Source organism: Nicotiana tomentosiformis, chromosome 1, assembly GCF_000390325.3.
Source record: "Nicotiana tomentosiformis chromosome 1, ASM39032v3, whole genome shotgun sequence".
In the NCBI taxonomy this organism is placed as follows: Eukaryota; Viridiplantae; Streptophyta; class Magnoliopsida; order Solanales; family Solanaceae; genus Nicotiana; species Nicotiana tomentosiformis.
Window position 1 is genome coordinate 118,548,472 of NC_090812.1, and position 20,267 is coordinate 118,568,738.

The window sequence follows — 20,267 nt, forward strand, 5'->3', positions numbered from 1 at the left end:
CGAAAAACTAATAATTTTAGACTTAGTCCTTGAGTAATCATACTATTTGTCACGATCCAAAATTCTAACCCATCGTGATGACGCCTATCTCAATACTAGGCAAGCCAAAATCTCAATGAACCATAACTTCTTTCAATTCTGAAAATATAATATTTAAATAACATCCATAAATCTTACAATTACCTATACAACCACTCTCAAAACCTGGTGTCACTGAGTACATGAGCATCTAATTATGAATACATGTCTGAAAAATACGGTCCGTAACAGTATGAGACCAAATATAGTAAATAAGGAGATAGGGAAAGAGAGGCAAGGTCTGCGAAACACGGCAGCTACCTCAGAATCTCCGAAAAATCAACTCTGTGAAAGAATCAACACTCGCTATGTCCGGGAACACCTGGATCTACACATGAAGTGCAGAGTATAGTATGAGTACAACCAACTCAGCAAGTAACAATAATAAATAAGGAACTGAAGATAGTAACGAGCTACACAGTTATGGTTCATTTCCAGTAATTCCAGCAAAGAATAGACATGCTATCAAATCTAGCAGTTTAATGTCAAATCAATTTTTATACAGTTCCTATTCATGTAATCCGTATATCAAAATCTTTCAGAGATTTCACAACAATGACAGATAGCAACTAAGTGCAACAACAAATGAAAATCAAGTACAACCTCTTAGGACAACAATCACTCACTGGGCTCCCAACCCTCCTCACTCCCTAGGCTCCCAGCCCTCATCACTCACTCTCAATGGGTACCCGCGCTCACTGGGGTGTACAGATTCTGGAGGGGCTCCTACAGCCCAAGCGCTATAATCTATACGGACAACCCACGTGCTGCACGGATAACTCACATGCCATAATATAAATATCTGGATCCGCACGGCCAACTCACGTGCTATAGTAGAATATATGGATCCGCACGGCCAACTCACGTGTTGTACGGCCAACTCACGTGCTATAGTATAATATAAGGATCTGCATGGCCAACTCACGTGCTATAGTATAATATAAGGATCTGCATGGCCAACTCACGTATTGCACGGACAACTCACGTGCTGCACGGAAGACTCACGTGCTATGGTATCAATATCTCACAATCAGGCCCTCGGCCTCACTCAGTCATAAATCTATCCAGTCTCTCTGGCTCTCAATAATTATGAAATCAGCCCAAACAACAATGATATAATGTATCAATAATAATAACAGAGACTGAGATAAAATGTGCAAGTAAAAACTGAGATTGAGTATATATAGCATTTAGCAGGCAATTCAACAAGTACACAACCTCTGTGGTTCCCAACAGTACTATCGTATAGCCTACACATGATTTCTAACATGATTTGCAGTCAAATTTTATTAACACATAGAGAGCATATAGCTAACAATAAATTATTCAACTTTACAGTTTTCCGGGATGGACCAAGTCAGAATCCTTTTGGTGCACACCCACACGCCCGTCACCTAGCATGTACGTCAACTCCAAAATAATCACATGATACCAAAATCCGGGGTTTCATAGCCTCAGGACTAGATTTAAAATTGTTACTTACTTCAAGACGTGAAATTTTTATTCTGCAATGTCCTTTCCTCGTGAATTGGTCTCCAAACGCCTCGAATCTGGCCATAAATAATTTATTTCGGTCAATAAAATTCATTAAAATTAATTTCATAAGAAAATAATAATTTTCCATAAAAATCCAAAAATTAGCTCAAAATCGCCCATAGGGCCCACGTCTCGGAACTCGACAAAAGTTACAAAATCCGGAAGCCCATTCAACCACGAGTCTAACCATACTAATTTTACCAAAATCCGACCCCAACTCAATCCTCAAATCTTCAATTTAAACCAAGAGGGTTTTCAAACTTTCCCAACTCAATTCACCAATTAAATGATAAAAACAACCATGGATTCGGGTAATTTAACTAATATTGAGTTAAGAATATTTACCCCGTTATTTCTTCTGAAAATCACACAAAAATCGCCTCAATCCGAGCTCCAAATCGTCAAAAACTCCCATTTTCAGAACTTAAACTCATTGCCCAGGCTTTTCTTCTTCGCGAACGCGGTTAGTGCCTCGCGATCGCAAAGCACAAAATAGTTCCCGTCCAAATTCCTCCTTCGCGAACGCGACATCACTCTCGCATTCGCGAAGCACAAAATGTCTCTGCCTCAATGTCTTCTACGCGAACGCGTTCAACCCATCGCGAACGCAATGCTTCGTTCCCCCTCACTACGTGAACGTGACACCCCCTACGCGAACGCGTAGACCAATTGCCTGGGGTCCTCAGCTGCTTCCTCTCTTCTTTGCGAACGCGTAACACCTCTCGCGTTCGCGATGCACACCCAGTCCACCCTTCGCAAATGTGTTCTTCTCTTTGCGAACGCGAAGAGCAAATATTGCCAGCCTGTAAGTTCCTCTTCGCGAACACGAGGCTCCACTCGCGAACGCGATGAAGGAAACCAGATGGTGCATCAGAACAATTCCAGCAGAGTTTCAAGTCCAAAATCCAACCCGTTAACCATCCGAAACTCACCCGAGCCCCTCGAAACCTCAACCAAATATACCAAAAAGTCCTAAAACATCATACGAACTTAGCCGAACCCTAAAATCACCTAAAACAACGCTAAAACCATGAATTACACCCCAATTCAAGCCTAATGAACTTTGAAATTTTTAATTTCTACAAACGACTCCAGAACCTATCAAATCACGTCCGATTGACCTCAAAATTTGCACACAAGTCATAAATGACATAACAGAGGTATTCCAATTTTTAGAATCGGATTCCGACCCCGATATCAAAATGTCAACCCCCCGGTCAAACTTCTCAAAAATTAAACTTTCGGCATTTCAAGCATAATTTCTCTACGGACCTTCAAATAATATTTCGGACACAGTCTTATTTCTTTAAACCTCTTTAACACTTTTTTCAAATTTGCCAAGCACTATCAAAAAGACCTCCTGGGACGGAGATATCATTAATGAACACCAAAAAGATTTTCCACCATATTGGTTGGATTATACGATGTTGGAAGGTAGGTAGTACATTACAATGACCGAACGATATTCTCTTAAAAGTAAAGGTCCCAAAGGGCATGTTATGATCTTCTCTTGATCCTCCTGGGAGATTGGATTGGATTGTACCCCAAGTATCTATCAAGGAAGCAATAAAAGGTGCTCTCTATCATTCAATCCAATATTTCGTCAGTAAAAAGAAGTGAAAAGTGATAATTGGATGTTGCATTGCTTAACTTCCTAAAATCCATGGATGCCCTACAAGCAAACGATGCATATGAAAAACCTCATAGTAGTTTCTTCTTCAAACTCATATTCACAATCATTATCCCCGTCTTCATATTCATCACAAGAAGAATAAATAGAACATTCATACCTTGAAGTCTCTTTATCCTCACTATCGTGGTTGGACTCATAAGCCTCGTAACCTTTATTTACTCCATCATAGGCTTCATACTCATCATTGGCTCCATAATCTTTATTATAGTATCCTTAATCTCCATTGTTAGATCAATAATATTCATTCGACCCATAATCATTTTCAAAGCATCCCTCATCTCCATAATAGATATAGTTATCAAAATTATTGTCACATAGACTACCCAAAGCAATGAAAGACATCTTCAATACAAACGAATAAATAACAAGAAAAAGTACCTCGCTAATGTACTCCTTCATATGTATAACTCAAATAGATGTCATTCAACATTCATGTATACACTAAAGGTCAATGACTTTTGAGACCAAACTCTAATACTCTCATCACTCTTTGCTTTTCCAGATCAATAAATTCTCTTTAATCTTTTTAAGAATTAATAATTTAAATATCACCAAGTATGTCCCAAATATCGATCCGAAATTGAATTTGTGGCGACACAAAGTGTAACGACCCGATCGGTAATTTTGTATATTTGAGCCCTATTTTCCCATTTGAAACTTCTTATATATTTATTTATGATTATGTGACTTATGGGGATGGTTGGTTTAGTTTCGGGGAGGTTTTAGATTGACTTGGGACACTTAGTCCCTTGGTTGGCGGCTTTAGTTGTAAGAGTTAACCAGAATTTGACTTTTGTATAGACCACTCTGAAAAGGTATTTTGATGGTTCCAACAACTTTGTATGGTACTATTTTACTTAGGCTTATGTCCGTATTTAGATTTGGAGATCCCTAGGTTGAATTGGTTCTATTTGGTAAAAGTTGGAAGGTTGAAGGTTAATAGGTTTGACTGAGAGTTGACTTTGTTGATGTTGGGTTCGGATTTTGCTTTCGGGAGTTGAATAAGTCCGTTGTGTCATTTGGGACTTGCATGCAAAATTTGAGGTCATTCCGAGGCGTTTAGGCATGCTCGGCATAAGTTTTAAATTTGGAAATTTTGATTCATTCCTTAGGCTTGAATTGAGGTGCGATTCATGATTTTGATGTTGTTTTGTGCAATTTGATGCCTCAAGTAGGTTTGTATTATGTTTTGGGATTGGTCGGTGTGATTAAACGTGGTGTAGGGGGCCTGGGGTGTGATTCAGATGGGTTTCAGACAATTTTCTCTTGTTTTGGACTACTGATGTTGGTATCTAGTTCACTTCGTCGCGAGCGCGATGAGGAAGTCGCATTCGCGGAGAGTTTTTGGTGGTAGGCATATTTTTCTTCACGTTCGCAAAAGGATGACCTCGTTTGCAGAGCTTGGAGAGAAAGTGACATCCGCGATCTCGAGATCGGAGTCGCGTTCACGTAGAAGGGAAGGTCAGTTGGGGCATCAACCATTTGGCCTCTGCGTTTGCGTGGGAGCGATTGAGGGTTGATTTGAGGTTGGATTTGGATAAAACACATATATTTGGACTCGTATTGGAATGGGTATTCAGAATTTGTGGGTTGTTTCATGTTCTGTGATGCGGGCCTGGGGTTTACTTTAGATAATTGAACCGAGATTATAGCTTTATTGTTTGGGATTATTTCCTACCACTTTTATTGATATTATTAAGTTGTTTTGGCTAGATTTGATCCGTTTGAAGGATGACTCATGCGGGAACGACTTCTTAGAATATTGGCTTAGCTTGTTTGAGGTAAGTATCTTGCCTAACTTTGTGTGGTGGAATTTTTCCTTATGATTTGGTCTAATTTGCATTATTTGTGCTATGTGAAATGACGTGTACATAAGGTGATGAGTGTGTACACGGGCGTATGTGTGATAATTGTCTGGATTAGACCTTAGGCTATTAATACGCCTTGAATTGAGGTTGTTTGTCATATGAAACATGTCTTATTGTTGTTCACTCCCCGCACCCTTATTTTATTATTATGATTCTTGCTCACATTGTTGTTGAGCCATGGGTGATATCTTGTTGTGACTTTGGTATTGTTGTTGCGGTGATGTTGTGGCTTATGTGTACGTGTTGGGTGGGTGATTGTTATGGTGTGGAGCATAAGGGTGGTGAGATGCGCATGCGGCGGTGTAAGGGTGGTGTTTATTGATGCGCATGCGGCGAGATAAGGGGGCTTATGCGCATGGTGAAAATAAGGGGAATACTTCATTGCGATGCGCACGCGGCGTCATTAGGGTGGCTTCTTGATTATGTTGCATGGTATTTCAGGGTTATTCTTGATGTTATTCTTATGTTGGACCACTATGATGATTTGAACACATCTTTGTTTTCCTTAAATGATTTCACTTTGCATTTTACGAGTTGTTGGTTAATTCGTCGTATTATCACATGCCCTATTCTTTGTTGATATTCACTATGTTATGCTTTTTGTTGTCAGTTTCATATTGATATTCTACATATGTTATTTATCTAGTGGGTGTCTTGACTTGAACCTCGTCGCTACTCCTCTGAGATTAATCTTGATACTTACTAGGGACCCATTGTGGTGTACTCGTACTACATTTTTGCGCATTTTTTTGCAGATCCAAGTACCTCGGATCGTGCTGGTGGCTAGAGAGTCAAGCCAGAGTTGTGGAGGCTGCAAGGTATACCTCATATTCCGCTCGCAGGCCTCGGAGTCACCTTTTATTGCTTCTTTACTACTGTTTATTGTATCCCAAACAGTGTTGTATTTTAAGACTTCTTGTGTACTCTCTGTAGCACTTATGACTATGTATTATCAGGTTTTGGGACGTATGACTATTGTATTTACTTTACAGTTATGTTATGGCATTTTTCCGTTTTCTTATTTAATAGTTAAGTTGCTATATTCTGTTTGATCTTATCATGTGTTAGGCTTACCTAGTCTTAGAGACTAGGTACCGTAATGATACTTAAGGTGGAATTTTGGGTCGCGACAAGTTAGTATTAGGGCTCTAGGTTCATATGTTCTACGAGTCATAAGCTAATTTAATAGAGTCTAGCGAATCTGTACGGAGACGTCTATACTTATTTTCAGGAGGCTACGAAACTACTAGGAAATTTCACTTCTTTCATTCCTTATCATACGGATTTGTTGATTTCGAAAATTGAGCCTTTGTCTTACTAGAGATTTAGTTACTAATGATGCTGCTGCTAGTGTCGGTGTCGCTAGAGGCCAAGGAAAAGGCAAAGCACGTGCTACAGCGAGGGGCCGTGCTAGGATCGCTATTGAGGAGCCAGCAGTAGCTCCAGTAGGGGAGCAGGCACCTGAGGCACCTCGGTTATTCTAGCCGTTTGGGTTAGACCCAGTACCAGGAGTTGCACATGCATAGAGGTTATTTCGAGTGTGGTGAGACTAGGCACATGGTGAGAGATTGTACCCGACTTCGGAGGGGTGGACCTTCGCAGGTACTCAAGCTATGGTTCCTTCTCAAGTTGCTACTCCACCTACACAGCCACTTAGGGGCGGAGGACAGGGGGCAGAGGATATCCTAGAAGGGGAGGCCAGGCCCGTTGTTATGCTCTCGCAGGTACGATTGAGGCTGTTGCATTAGATATTGTCACCATAGGTATCGTTCCAGTCTGTCATAGGGATGCATCGGTTTTGTTTGACCTAGTTTCCACTTATTCACATGTGTCGTTCTATTTTGTTTCATATCTAGATATGTCTCGTGATTCCTTGAGTAGACCTATTTATGTGTCTATGCCTGTTGGGAATTCTATTATGGTAGACCGTTTCTATCATTCTTGTTTGTTCACTATCGGGGGTTATGAAACTAGGGTTGACCTTCTGTTGCTCAATATGGTGGATTTAATGTGATTTTAGGCATGAATTGGTTGTCATCATATCACACTATTCTTGACTATCACGCTAAGACTGTAACGTTGGCTATGCCGGGGTTGCCGAGGTTGGAGTGGAGAGGTTTATTGGTCATGTTCCTAGTAGGGTGGTGTCCTTCCTGAAGGCACATCAGATGGTTAAGAAGGGATGCTTGGCATACTTAGCCTTTGTGAGGGATGTGAGTGTTGATACTCTTACCAATTGAGTCAGTTCCGATAGTGAGTGAGTTTCTAAATGTGTTTCCAGCAGACCTACCAGGCATGCCACCCAATAGGGATATTGATTATGGTATTGACTTGGTGCCGGACATTCAGCCCATCTCGATTCCACCAGATCACATGTCACTAGTAGAGTTGAAGGAACTAAAGGAACAACTTCAGGAGTTGTTTGGTAAGGGTTTCATCAGACCAAGTGTTTCACCTTGAGGTGCTCCAGTTCTATTTTTGAAAAAGAAAGATGGCTCTATGAGATGTGTATTGACTACAAGCAGCTGAAGAAGGTTACTATCAAGAACAAGTACCCACTACGGCAAATTGATGATTTACTTGATCAGCTTCAGGGTGCTAGGATATTCTCGAAGATTGATTTGAGATTGGGGTACCATCAATTGAAGATCTGGGCTTTAGATATTCCAAAGACGGCTTTCGGGACCTGTTATGGTCATTATACGTTCTTGATAATGTCTTTTGTGCTAACCAGTTCCCCAGCAACTTTTATGCACTTGATGAACAATGTGTTTTAGCCATATCTTGATTCATTTATTTTTGCATTTATAAAAATATAATGGTGTATAATCGCAGCTGGGAGCATGAGCAGCACTTGAGGATCGTGCTCCAAACTTTGAGGGAGAAGAAGCTATATGCTAAATTCTCCAAGTGCGAGTTTTTTCTTGATTTGGTGGCATTCTTGGGCCAGGTGATGTCCAGTGAGGGGATTAAGGTGAATCCAAAGAAGGTTCAGGTAGTTCCGACTTGGCCCAGACCGTCTACTTTTATTGAGATCTGGAGTTTTCTAGGCTTGGCGGGGTATTATCGTTGCTTCGTGGAGAGGTTTTCATCCATAGCAGCACTTTTGACTAGAATGACTTAGAAGGGTGCCCCATTCAATGGTCTGACGAGTGTGAGTCGAGCTTTCAGAAGCTCAAGATTGCCTTGACTACAGCTCCAGTTATGGTTTTGCCTTCAGCATCAGGTTCTTATACAGTCTATTCTGATGCTTCACGGATTGGCATTAGATTTGTGTTGATGCAGGAGGATAGAGTGATTAAGTATGCTTCGCATCAGTTGAAGTCCTATAAGAAGAACTACCTAGTGCATGATTTGGAGTTGGCAACCATTGTTCACGCGCTTAAAATTTGGAGGCACTATCTTTACGGCATGGCGTGTCTTGTGACGTGTTCACAGATCACAGGAGTTTTGAATACTTGTTCAAACAAAAGGATCTGAACTTGAGGCAATGGAGGTGGTTAGAGCTTCTAAAAGACTATGATATTACCATTCTTTATCATCCCGAGAAGGCCAATGTGGTGGCCGATGCTTTGAGTAGGAACATTGAGAACATGGGGAGTCTTGCTTTTATTCCAATTAGGCAGAGACTGTTAGCTTTGGATGTTTAGGCTTTGGCCAGTAGGTTCATGAGGTTGGATATTTCAGAGCCTAGCCGGGTTCTTGCTTGTGTAGTTTCACGGTTGTCTTTGTTTAAGTGCATCAATGCGTGCCAATATGATGATACCCACTTGCTTGTCCTTAAGGACACGGCGCAACCCGTTAATGCCAAGGAGGTGACTATTGGTGATGACGGGGTTTTGAGACTTCAGGGCCGGATTTGTGTGCCCAATGTAGATGGGTTGCGGGATCTAATTCTTGAGGAACCCCATAGTTTGCGATATTCCATTCATCCGGGCGCTGCGAAGATGTACCATGATTTGAAGCAGCACTACTAGTGGAGAAGGATGAAGAAAGATATTGTGGAGTCTGTGGCTCGGTCTTTGAACTATCAGCAGGTGAAGTAAGAGCATCACAGACCCGGTGGTTTGCTTTAGAGGCTTCATATTTCGCAGTAGAAATGGGAGCGTATTACTATGGATTTTGTAGTTGGACTTACATAGAACTTGAGGAGATTCAATACAGTGTGGGTCATAATGAACAGATAGACCAAGACTGCATGCTTCATTCCAGTTATGACTACCTACTCTTCAGAGCAACTGGCTCGAATTTATCTTCATGAGATTGTTCACCTTCATGGTATGCCGGTGTCTATAATCTCCGATCAGGGCACGCAGTTCACATTGCAATTTTGGAGAACCGTGCAGCGTAAGTTGGGCACAAAGGTCGAGCTGAGTACGGCATTCCATCCATATATGGACAGACAGTTCGAGCACACTATTCAGATTTTGGAGGACATGTTACGTGACTGTGTCATTGATTTTGGGGGCTCATGGGATCAGTTTCTAATGCTAGCAGAGTTCACCTACAATAACAGATATCAGTCGAGTATCCAGATGGCTCCATCGAGGCCTTATATGGGAGGCGATATCATTTCCCGATTGGTTGGTTTGAGCTTGGGGATGCTAGGTTGTTAGGCACTAATTTGGTCTGTAATGCTTTGGAGAAGGTAAAGTTGATTAAGGAGCGGCTTTGTACAACGCAGTCTAGGTAAAAGAGTTATGCTGATAGGAGGGCTCATGATGTGGTATTCATAGTGGATGAGAGGGTTCTGCTCAGAGTTTCACCCATGAAGGGTTTGATGAGGTTCGGGAAGAAGGCCAAGCTGAGTCCTCGGTATATTGGTACTTTTGAGATTCTTGGGAGAGTGGGTGAGGTGGCCTACAGACTTCCTTTGCCACCCAGCTTATCAAGAGTTCACTCGGTGTTCCATGATTCCATGCTCCGGAAGTATTATGGTGATCCGTCACTTGTGTTAGATTTTCGCTCAGTGCAATTGGACAACGATTTGACCTATGTTGAGGAGTCAGTGGCTATTTTGGACAAGCAGGTCTGGAAGTTGAGGTTGAAGAACATTCCATCGGTCAGGGGTCACTGGAGAGGTCAACCGGTCAAGTAGGCGAATTGGGAGACCGAGCATGATATGCGGAGCCGATATCCTCACTGTTTTGGCATTTCAAGTATGTCTCTATACTCGTTTGAGGATGAATGTCTGTTTAAGAGGGGGAGAATGTAACGACCCTACCTGTCGTTTTGTGTATTTGAGCCTCATTTTCCCTTTCATAGGTTTATTTGTGATTACGTAACTTTTAGGGATCGTTGGTTTGGTTTCGCTGAGGTTTTGGATTCATTTGGGACATTTAGTCCCTCGGTTAGAGGCTTAAGTTGTAAGTTTTGACCAGAGTTTGACTTTTGTATAGACGACTCCGGAGTGGTATTTTGAATGTTCCAATAGCTTCGTATGATGATTTTGGACTTCGGCGCATGTTCAGATTTAGATTTGGAGGTCCTTAGGTTGAATTGGTTCTATTTGGCAAAAGTTGGAAAGTTGAACGTTTGACCGAGAGTTGAATTTGTTTATATCGGGTTCAGATTTTGGTTATGGAAGTTGGAATAAGTTTGTTGTGCCATTTGGTACTTGCATGCAAAATTTGACTTCATTTCGAGGTGTTTAGGCATGTTTGGCGTAAGTTTTGAATTTGGAAATTTAGATTAGTTCTTTAGGCTTGAATTGAGGTGCGATTCGTGGTTTTGATATTGTTTTGTGTGATTTGAGTACTCGGTTAGGTTCGTGTAATGTTTTGGGATTGGTTGGTGTGATTGACGGGGTCCCAGGGGCTTCATGTGTCATTCGGATGGGTTTTAGACCATTTTCTCTTATTTTGGACTGTTGATGTTGGAGTCTAGTTTACTTCATCATGATGGCGACTAGGAAGTCGCATTCATGGAGAATATTTGGTGGTAGGCATATTTGTTATTCGCATTCGCGAAGGGATGACCACATTCGTGGATCTTTGGGAGGCAGTGGCCTTCGCGATCGCGAGTTGGGAGCCGCATTCCTGTAAAAGGTAAGGACGGTTAGGGCATCAAGCTTTTGGCCTTCGCATTCGTGTGGGAGGGATCCTGTCCGCGTAGGCTCTATTGTGGCATGCATAGCGTTCACGACCAGGTCATTGTGTTCGCATAGATGTTTCAGAGGCATTCGTCATTTTGTGCTTCACGAATGCGAGGCACGTGCCGCGTTCGCGATGTGTATGCCTGGGTTGATCTTTTCAGTACTCTATTTCGAGAGTTTTAGTTATTTTATCACAATTTGAGTTATATATATCAAATTTGGGCGCTTTTGGAGCGGATTTTCAAGATTTGGATTGGGGTAAGTACTTTTGACTCGAATTTGTTTATCATTAATGATTCCAACCTTGAATTTAGCGATTGATTGGTGAATCTAAATGAAAAAATTGGGGATTTTAGTAAAACCTTTTGTTAAGTAAAAATTAATGATTTGAGGGTCAATTTGAGGTTGGATATGGATGAAACGCATATATTTGGACTCGTACTGGAATGGTATTCGGAATTTATCGGGTTTGTCGGGTTCCGGGGTGCGGGCTCGATTTGACTTTTTGGGTTGACTTCGCATAATTGAACCAAGATCGTAGCTTTATTGTTTCGACTTGTTTCCTAAGGTTTTTATTGCTATTATTAAGTTGTTTTGACCAGATTCGAGAAGTCCGGAGGGTGATTCACGCGGGAACGGCTTCTTAGAGTATTGACTTAGCTTGTTTGAGGTAAGATCTTGCCTAACTTTGTGTGGTTGGAATTTTCCCTTAGGATTTGGTCTAATCTACATTATTTGTGCTATGTGAGATGACAGGTACATAAGGTGCCGATGTGTACACGGGTGTATGTGTGATATTTGATCGAATTAGACCTTAGGCTATTAATATGCCTTGAATTGGGGTTGTTTATTATATGAAACATGTCTTATTGTTATTTACTACTGGCACCCTTATGTTATTATTTGATTCTTTTTCACATTATTGTTGAGTCGTGGGCGATATCGTAGTGTGATTTTTGTATTGCTATTATGGTGATGTTGTGGCACATGTATACGCATTGTGCGGGTGATTGTTATTGTGTGGAGTATAAGGGTGGCGAGATGCGCATGTGGCGGCATAAGGATGATGTCTATTGATGCGCATGTGGCAGGACAGGGAGGCTTATGCGCATGTTGCAAATAAGGGAAATACTTCATTGTGATGCTCACGCGGAGAGATAATGGGGCTTATGTGCGTGTAGTTATACAAGGGGAAATATTTCATTTTGAAGCCCGGGCGGCGTCATAAGGGTGGCTTGCTGATTATGTTACATGGTATTTCGGGGTTATTCTTGATGTTATTCTTATGTTGGAATGGGTTGATGATTTGGACACATCTTTTTTTTCCTTAAATTATTTCACTTTTTGTTTTACGAGTTGTTGGTTAATTTGTCGCGTTATCACATGCCCTATTCTTTGTTGATATTTATTATGTTATCCTTTCCGTTGTCAGTTTCAGATTGATATTTATGATGTTATCCTTTCTGTTGTCAGTTTCATACTGATATTCGCACAGGTTATTTGTCTAGTGAGTGTCTTGACTTGAACCTCGTCACTACTCCTACTTATTAGGTAGCAATTGTGGTGTACTCATACTATGCGTTTGCACACTTTTGTGTAGATCCAGGTACCTCGGATCGTGCAGGTCGCTAGATAGTTGAACCAGAGCTGTGGAGACTTCAAGGTATACATGTTGTTCCGCTTGTTGGCCTCAGAGTCACCCTCTATTGTTTCCTTACTATTGTTTATTGTATCCCAAAAAGTGTTGTATTTTGAGACTTATTGTGTACTCTCTGTAGCACTTATGACTTCATATTACTGGGTTTTGGGATGTATGACTGTTGTATTCACTTTACGGCTATATTATGGCATTTTCTAGCTTTTTTATTTAATAGTTAAGTTGTTGTATTCTATTTGATCTCATTATGTGTTAGGCTTACCTAGTCTTAGAGACTAGGTGCCATCAGGATCCTTAAGGTAGAATTTTGGGTCATAACACAGAAGAACAATTAAAAGATAAACATACTTAAACCAAATAATTGACAACAAAATAAAAAAAACACAAAAGAAAGTAACATGAAGTGAAAATTAATGGACACAAAAATTAGACTAGCAATTAATATGAACAAATATTAATCCTTTCCAATCAATGAAGTCAATAGAGTTGAGGAATTGGAAGGTAAAATGAATGGATCACACAACGTTGATAATAAAAATATATACTTTTTCTTGCTTCGTCAAACCCTGGCTACGGCCGTGATACGTTGCTACATATGCAATTTTATGCTTAGCATGGTTGGTTTGTTGCTACGAATTGTAACAACCCGGCTGGTTGTTTTGTGTATTTGAGCCTTGTTACCTTATTTGATGCTCTCCGTATGTGTATTTGTTATTATGTGACTTGTGGGAATGGTTGGTTTTGTTTCGGGGAGGTTTTGGAGTAAATTGGAATACTTATTTTCATGGTTGGAAGCTCAAGTTATAAAGTTGACCAAGGTTTGACTTTTATATAAACAATCTCGGATTGATGATTGGATAGTTCCAATAGGTTTGTATGGTGATTTTGGACTTAGGCGTATGCCCGGATTTGGAATTGGAGGTTCCTAAGTTGTTTTGGCTCTAACTGGTGAAAGTTGGAAATTTGAAAGTTTGGAAGGTTCATAGCTTCGTCCAGGAGTTAACTTTAAGTCTATCGGGTTATTGTTCCGGGACTTGGAATAGGGTTTTATGTCATTTGGGACTTTTTTTCCTCTCGAACTCAGTGGCTACATTCGGGAAGAGCACCACTGGGCAGAATTATAAGATGTCTAAATTTGGGACATAGACCTATTATGTCACATTTTGAGCCCCAGACTTAGAGATGGGTGATTTTTGAAGAGTATTTTCACATAAAACAAGAGGATAAGTGATTTCTACTTGACTTTAAAATTATATCTTAATTCACAATGGATTATTACACCTAGATTATCTGATTTGGAAGAGAAATTTGGGGGTTTTGGAGAGTGAAAATCGGGGATTTGCAAGCGATTTGAAGTCAGATTTGGATGAAACTTGTATTTTGGACTCGTATTGGAATGGGTTTCCTTGTGATTTTTGTCGGATTCTGGAGTATGGGCCTGGGTTATCTGGGTTGACTTTTTGTATTTGTATAAAAATCAAAGCTTTATTGTTTGAGGTTATCTCTTATGATTTTGTTTGTTTTATTGAGTTATTGTTTACTAGATTCGAGCCGTTTGGAGGTCGATTCCGGTGGGAAGGCATATTTAGAGTGTTGATTTGGCTTGTTTGAGGTAAGTATCTTGTCTAATCTTGTATGGGAGAATAACCCTTAGGCTTGGACCTTATTTGTCTGATTGTGATGTTTGTGATACAACGTATATGCGTGGTGACGAGTGTATATGTGGGTGCTATGTATGAAAAATGACCGGATTAGACTCTTGGTTCCTAGTATTCCTTGATTTAATTGTGTGTCCTCTTTATACTTTTATAATTCAATGTATGACTAAGCGAGCTTTTTTTTTCATGCTAGATATCATGCTTCAGGATTATAATGTTTCTAAATTGGCCAAGTTGGGTATTTATGGAATTATTGCTAAATTAATTTAGTCGTAGTCATGCTTTATATGTCAAACCCTCATCCAAATTTATTTATTTCCATATCCTTGTGCACCTTGTTAAAAACATTATGAGCATTTCTCTTTTGATGATAAATTGGCATATTACCTTGTTATTATAATGGCACATGTGAACATGTTGGGCGGATTTATTGGGTGTTGACACAAAATATTTGCCATGCGATTGTGATTATTTTCATGCACATATGGCGGAATAAGGGTGGCTATCCTTGATTCTGAACATGTGGCGGAATAAGGATGGCTATTCTTGATTATGCACATGTGGCTAAATAAGGGTGGCATTATTGTAATGAAATATGAATTAAAGAGGTGATATTCTCGATTAAGAAAGTGAACTCCTTATGTATTGTTATGCACTTTACATGATTTCACATTGTTTTTAACATGATACTCTATGCCTATATTATCGACTAGTGATTCTTTTATCAAGCATGATTTACCTGTGTTAAGTTGATAACTCTTGTTTCGTGGTATTGAATCTGGTAACTAATTCCGCCAGAGAGGCTGAGGTGAGTATCGTTGCATCGCCTCCGACAACTTCTTTTGCTTTGTAGCTATGTATCTTATCATTCCTAAGTTGTTCGTAAGTCTTTCTTAGTTTAGACTTCTGAAGAATGCAGTAGCCCCATAATTTCACTATCTGTGACTGTTTATGTCTCTGGAACGACCGTTTGATGAAATCTGGAGGGAAGTAGGGTAAATGGCCAACACTATTGGAAAGATTCCTCTTTAGATAATAGGTATTGTAACTGTATTCTTTTAATCGGTTTAATAGGTATTTTCTTTTATGGTTCATATTCCGGATTGGATTCATCCCTATAGTAAATTAATGAATTGAGTAGTTCTACATCTTCCTATATTCTTGTTCCCAGTTATTCGAAATATTGCACAGGATTCTCTGATTAGTGAGTATCAAATGACTTAAATTCCGTCACTACTTTATCGAGGTTGTTTTAGATACATACTTAGTACATATTGAACCATTCTCATACTACACTTCTGCATATATGCAGATTCGGTGCTAGTGGTAGCTGTCTTCAAGAGTAGTTTAGAATGTTTGAGAGGATTCAAGGTAGTTCTGCATGGACGTCGCGTACCCTTGGAGTCCCTTCTATTAATTTCTTATTATTGTGTTACTTACATATAGTATTTTACTTTTGAGACTCATTATGTATTCTGATTAGAGCTCATGACTTAGTATTACCGGGTTTTTGGAAAGTTTGGTTTTTGTACCTATGTTTGGCTGAGTTGGAGATTTATTCCACATTTTGATGTTAAATTCAATATTATTGTATCTTATTTTGATACGCTTATATCATTATCTATTTTGCTTACCAAGTCTTAGGGGTTGGGTTCCATCACGATCATTGGTCGGATTTGATTCGTGACAAGTTAGTATCGGAGCTCTAGGTTCATGAGTTCTATGAGTCATGAGCAAGTCTAGTAGTATCTTGCGGATTGGGACGAAAACGTCTATACTTATCTTCGAGAGGCTATCGGGCTATTAAGAAACTTCATTTTCTTTCATTCTTTATCGTGCGGATTCATTTATTCCAAAGTATAAATCCTTACTCTTCTATTCTCTCACAGATGGTGAGGACACGTTCCACTAGATGAACTGAGCAAGCATTAGCACCTTCTGTTTGAGCCGCAATAGGCTGGGGCCGAGGTGGGGCATGTGTCGCAACTAGAGCACCTACCAGAGTAGCAGTTGTGGAGCCTCTAGTGGCTCCAGTTGAGGATCAGGAGCCTGAGCATGTTGAGCTTGAACTGGAGGGGGCTATTGCTACCCCGGACTTCAAGAGACCTTGTCTTTGTTTATGAGTATGTTCGGGAGCTTGGCCCAGGCAGGGTTTCTTCCGGTTGCACCTGCTGCTTCACGGGTTGGGGTGGTGCCCAAACTCTCGCAACACATACACCACAACAACTGGCTTATATTTATCAGACATCGAACGTTGTGCTGGTGCAGCCAATAGTTACAATTAAGCCTGAGATAGAGCCAATTGTGTCTACTAAGGAGCATAAGAGGTTTGAGAGGTTCTAGAAACTTCGTCCTCCCTAGTTCGGTGTAGGGGTTTCTGAGGACGCACATGGTTTCTTGGATTAGTGTCATTGCATTCTGCGTACCTTGGGTTTGGTGGAGTCGAGAGGGGTCGAGCTTACTACTTTTTAATTAACGGGATTGGTGTATAGATGGTGGAAGACCTACAAGGCGAGTAGGCCAGCTGGCGCAACACAACTTACATGGACCCGAAGGGACGAGTTGTGCAATGAGTTTGAGCATTTGCGCCATGGAGGTATGATTGTGTCCGAGTATGCTATTAATGTTATGGAGTTATTCCATCATGCATCTCCTTTGGTTTCTGCTGAGAGGTAGAGAGCCTATAGATTTCTTGATGGACTTACCTACAACCTTAGATTTGGGATGGAACGGGAGATGGAGACTGAGACTACAATTCCTCAGGCTATGGAGATTGGTAGGAGGCTAAAGCGTATCCGTGGGCAGGAGATGGAAGATAGGGAGGCTAAAAAGTGATAAGTTGGTATTTTACCAACTTATCTCTTCGTTAATCTTAGATTTTTTCTATGTTTGATTGAGTAAACCGCATGTTTAATATCGTTTACATCCATTTTACAGGTTTTATGTGATTTAGAAGTGATTGTGAAGAAACCAAGTGAAAACAAGTCAAAAAGGAGCTAAAATGCAAACAGGAACACTGCCCAGTAAATTACCCTTCGCAAACGCGAACGCGTAGCTTCAGGAAAATGAACCTTCACGAACGCGAAGTATTGTACGCAAACACAAAGCTGGAGGAAACAAACCTTCGCGAACGCGAAGAACAAATAGGCGGAAAAACTAGACAGTTCTGGAATTTCACATATTTACCCCCCCCCCCCCTCTCCCCCAAACCATCTAATACATGACCTATCTCATTTGTAAGGCATCTTTGGCAAATATTGGGCAGTCTTGGACCTATTTTAAGAGAAGAACACGAGTTTTGGAGCTAGGGTTCTTGCACACACACTTGGGTCTTGAAATTTTAAAGCTTTTGGTTGAGAATTTCTTACCCATTTATGTTCATTTCTTCGTTTTCTTGCTTTGTATTGTATATTTAAGTGTGTAGTATTTTTTCCAACACTTGAATCTTGTTTATGGGAATATTCATATTTAAAGTATTTTTTAAATATCTTGTTGTGCTTATGTATTGAATGATTTTTATTTATTATGAAGTGAGTTATTGTTTCTTTAATTATTCTTGTTCTTTAATGTTTCCAAAGGGATTAGCTAACCCTAGGACTCGCCCACTAACTGCTAATTAATTTTGGAAAAGATAATTTGGGGTTGGGAAAGATTAATTAACAAGAACTTGAGGCTTTAACCCTCATTTTGTAGATTCTACCTATGGATAGGATTGAACTACTTGTAGCCATATTCGGGTGTGCTTAATCTCGTAATTGTTTTAGGGATAATTCAATTAGGAAGTCTTGTAAGTCTTCGGAAGAAGCTAATATAGGATTATTACCCGAGGCTAATTAACATAAACTTGCTCATATTTGTAAAATCGTGAAATACATTGGATCGTTACTTGAGTGTAATATCCTATGCATCCATGCTTGTAGCCATTGATCATTTTATTTGCTTTCTAGGTTAGTTTACATTTTCGTAATTAGTTATAAATATTTTCTCAAAATATTTCTAAGTGTTTGGCTTAGCATAATAAGTGATAATTCTCTTACATGCCGAATCGCCTACATATTGTTCTATGTGGGATTAGACCCCAACTCATAGTTGGGTAAATTATATTGCATGCGACCATGTTTATTTACTTTTTAGTAGTGGATTTGGATGTCATCAAAATTGGCGCCATTGCCGGGGAACAATTTGGCGTATTTAGGTTGTTTGAGAAATAAGTGTACGTGCTTTGGTCCAAACTTGTGAATATTTGTGTAATTATTTTTCTTATATTTTTTTATCTTCTTCTTTGTTTCTTGTTTTTTTTCTTAGTTTTTTTTTAAAAAATGGCATCATATAATGAAAATTGGTCGGATGGTAGTTCTTCATACTTTGATGACCTTTGTCCTTATTGTGGAGGACCACACTCTTGGAAATATTGTTTAAATTCTCCCGGGGACGGATAGTGCGCACAATCTCAAACCCATGAGTGGAGTATTTATGATAAGTGTGGTCGTCAAAACGGCCATTGGTATAATTGTGCTTATTTGTCCTTCCCTTCCCTAAACCCCTGCTATAATGATTCTACTTTTTGTGATGACAATTATAGGGATATGAAAGTTGAAGAAATTGAGTATGGTCAAAATGGAGAGTTCAAGCTCATGTTAGAATGCCTACTTGAAGGAGGAAACAAAGAGCAAAATGCCTTGGTAGAGCATTTGGAAAATAGCCTCTAAAATGATTTGGCGCTTGAAAGGTTGAACTTGCAAATGTGAGAAATGCTTGAAGCTATAGAGGTCCAAAAAGCCTCGAAAGTAAATGATAGCCAAGAACCTTCCTTAGATTTAGAAGCCGAAATTCCTTCTTTCGCACTTGATCAAAATCAAGAAGAACTCTCAAATGCTCAAAATGAGAAAATGATGCTCATGTTGGAGGTCATTCTTGAAAATGAGGAGAAGCGCAACTTGGCACTCGAGGACTTGAAACAAGTTTTGACTCAAAATGATGAGAATATCCGCACTTTGGACAATCAAATGAAAATATTGGTTGAGGCTCACTATGCCCACCAACTTGAGAGTGTGGAAAGAAATCAAGAAGAGTCCAACTTCGAGGAAGAAAGTGAGCTTTATTTCGAGGAATCAAGAATTGAACATCCGCCAACTGACTTCATACTTGTTGGTTATGCCAAGCAAAAAATGGAATTAGAGTCAACCGGTGTAGTTGAAAATATGATTGTGATTGACTCTATTCCGGGGGAAAAGGAGAATGTCAAAATCCAGGCAGAATTGCAATTTAAAGGCTTGAGGTCGTATTACAAGCATTTTTCAACTTTGAAATTGCATGGTGATATGGTAATTGAGCTGTATGAATCCATATGGAAGTGTAAAGAAGAAGAACAAGAGCCATACATTTTGCAATTTACATATTCAAGAAGGCAAAATGGCATTTCTCGCATGAAAACCAAGAATTGCAAAATAAAGAAATTGATATTTGCCTTGATCATCTACTTACCATCCCCCACCGCTCGTGGTCACAAACTTGATTCCACGTTAGGTGCCCAATTCATATGTTCCAAATGGAGAGAAAAGTGGTAAAGTTGATTCGCGCCGTTCCATGACGTTAAATGCGGCGCTTGGTGGGAGGCAACCCATCATTTTTAAAACTTTTAGTCGTTTTCGAAAATTTCTTTTTTTTTTTAAGAATAGCTTAG

The 20,267-nt window shown here is 39.9% G+C and overlaps 1 protein-coding gene across 1 annotated transcript; it reads left to right on the forward strand.

The window, feature by feature from the left end:
- The first annotated feature begins 9,389 nt into the window (after positions 1-9,389).
- LOC138908990 (uncharacterized) lies at positions 9,390-19,293 on the forward strand. Its single transcript, XM_070199884.1, has 6 exons — positions 9,390-9,702; positions 9,912-10,256; positions 15,897-15,955; positions 16,853-16,920; positions 17,077-17,256; positions 19,167-19,293. Exons 1-6 carry the CDS (start codon positions 9,390-9,392, stop codon positions 19,291-19,293), a joined length of 1,092 nt encoding a protein of 363 aa, XP_070055985.1.
- The last annotated feature ends 974 nt before the right edge of the window (positions 19,294-20,267 follow it).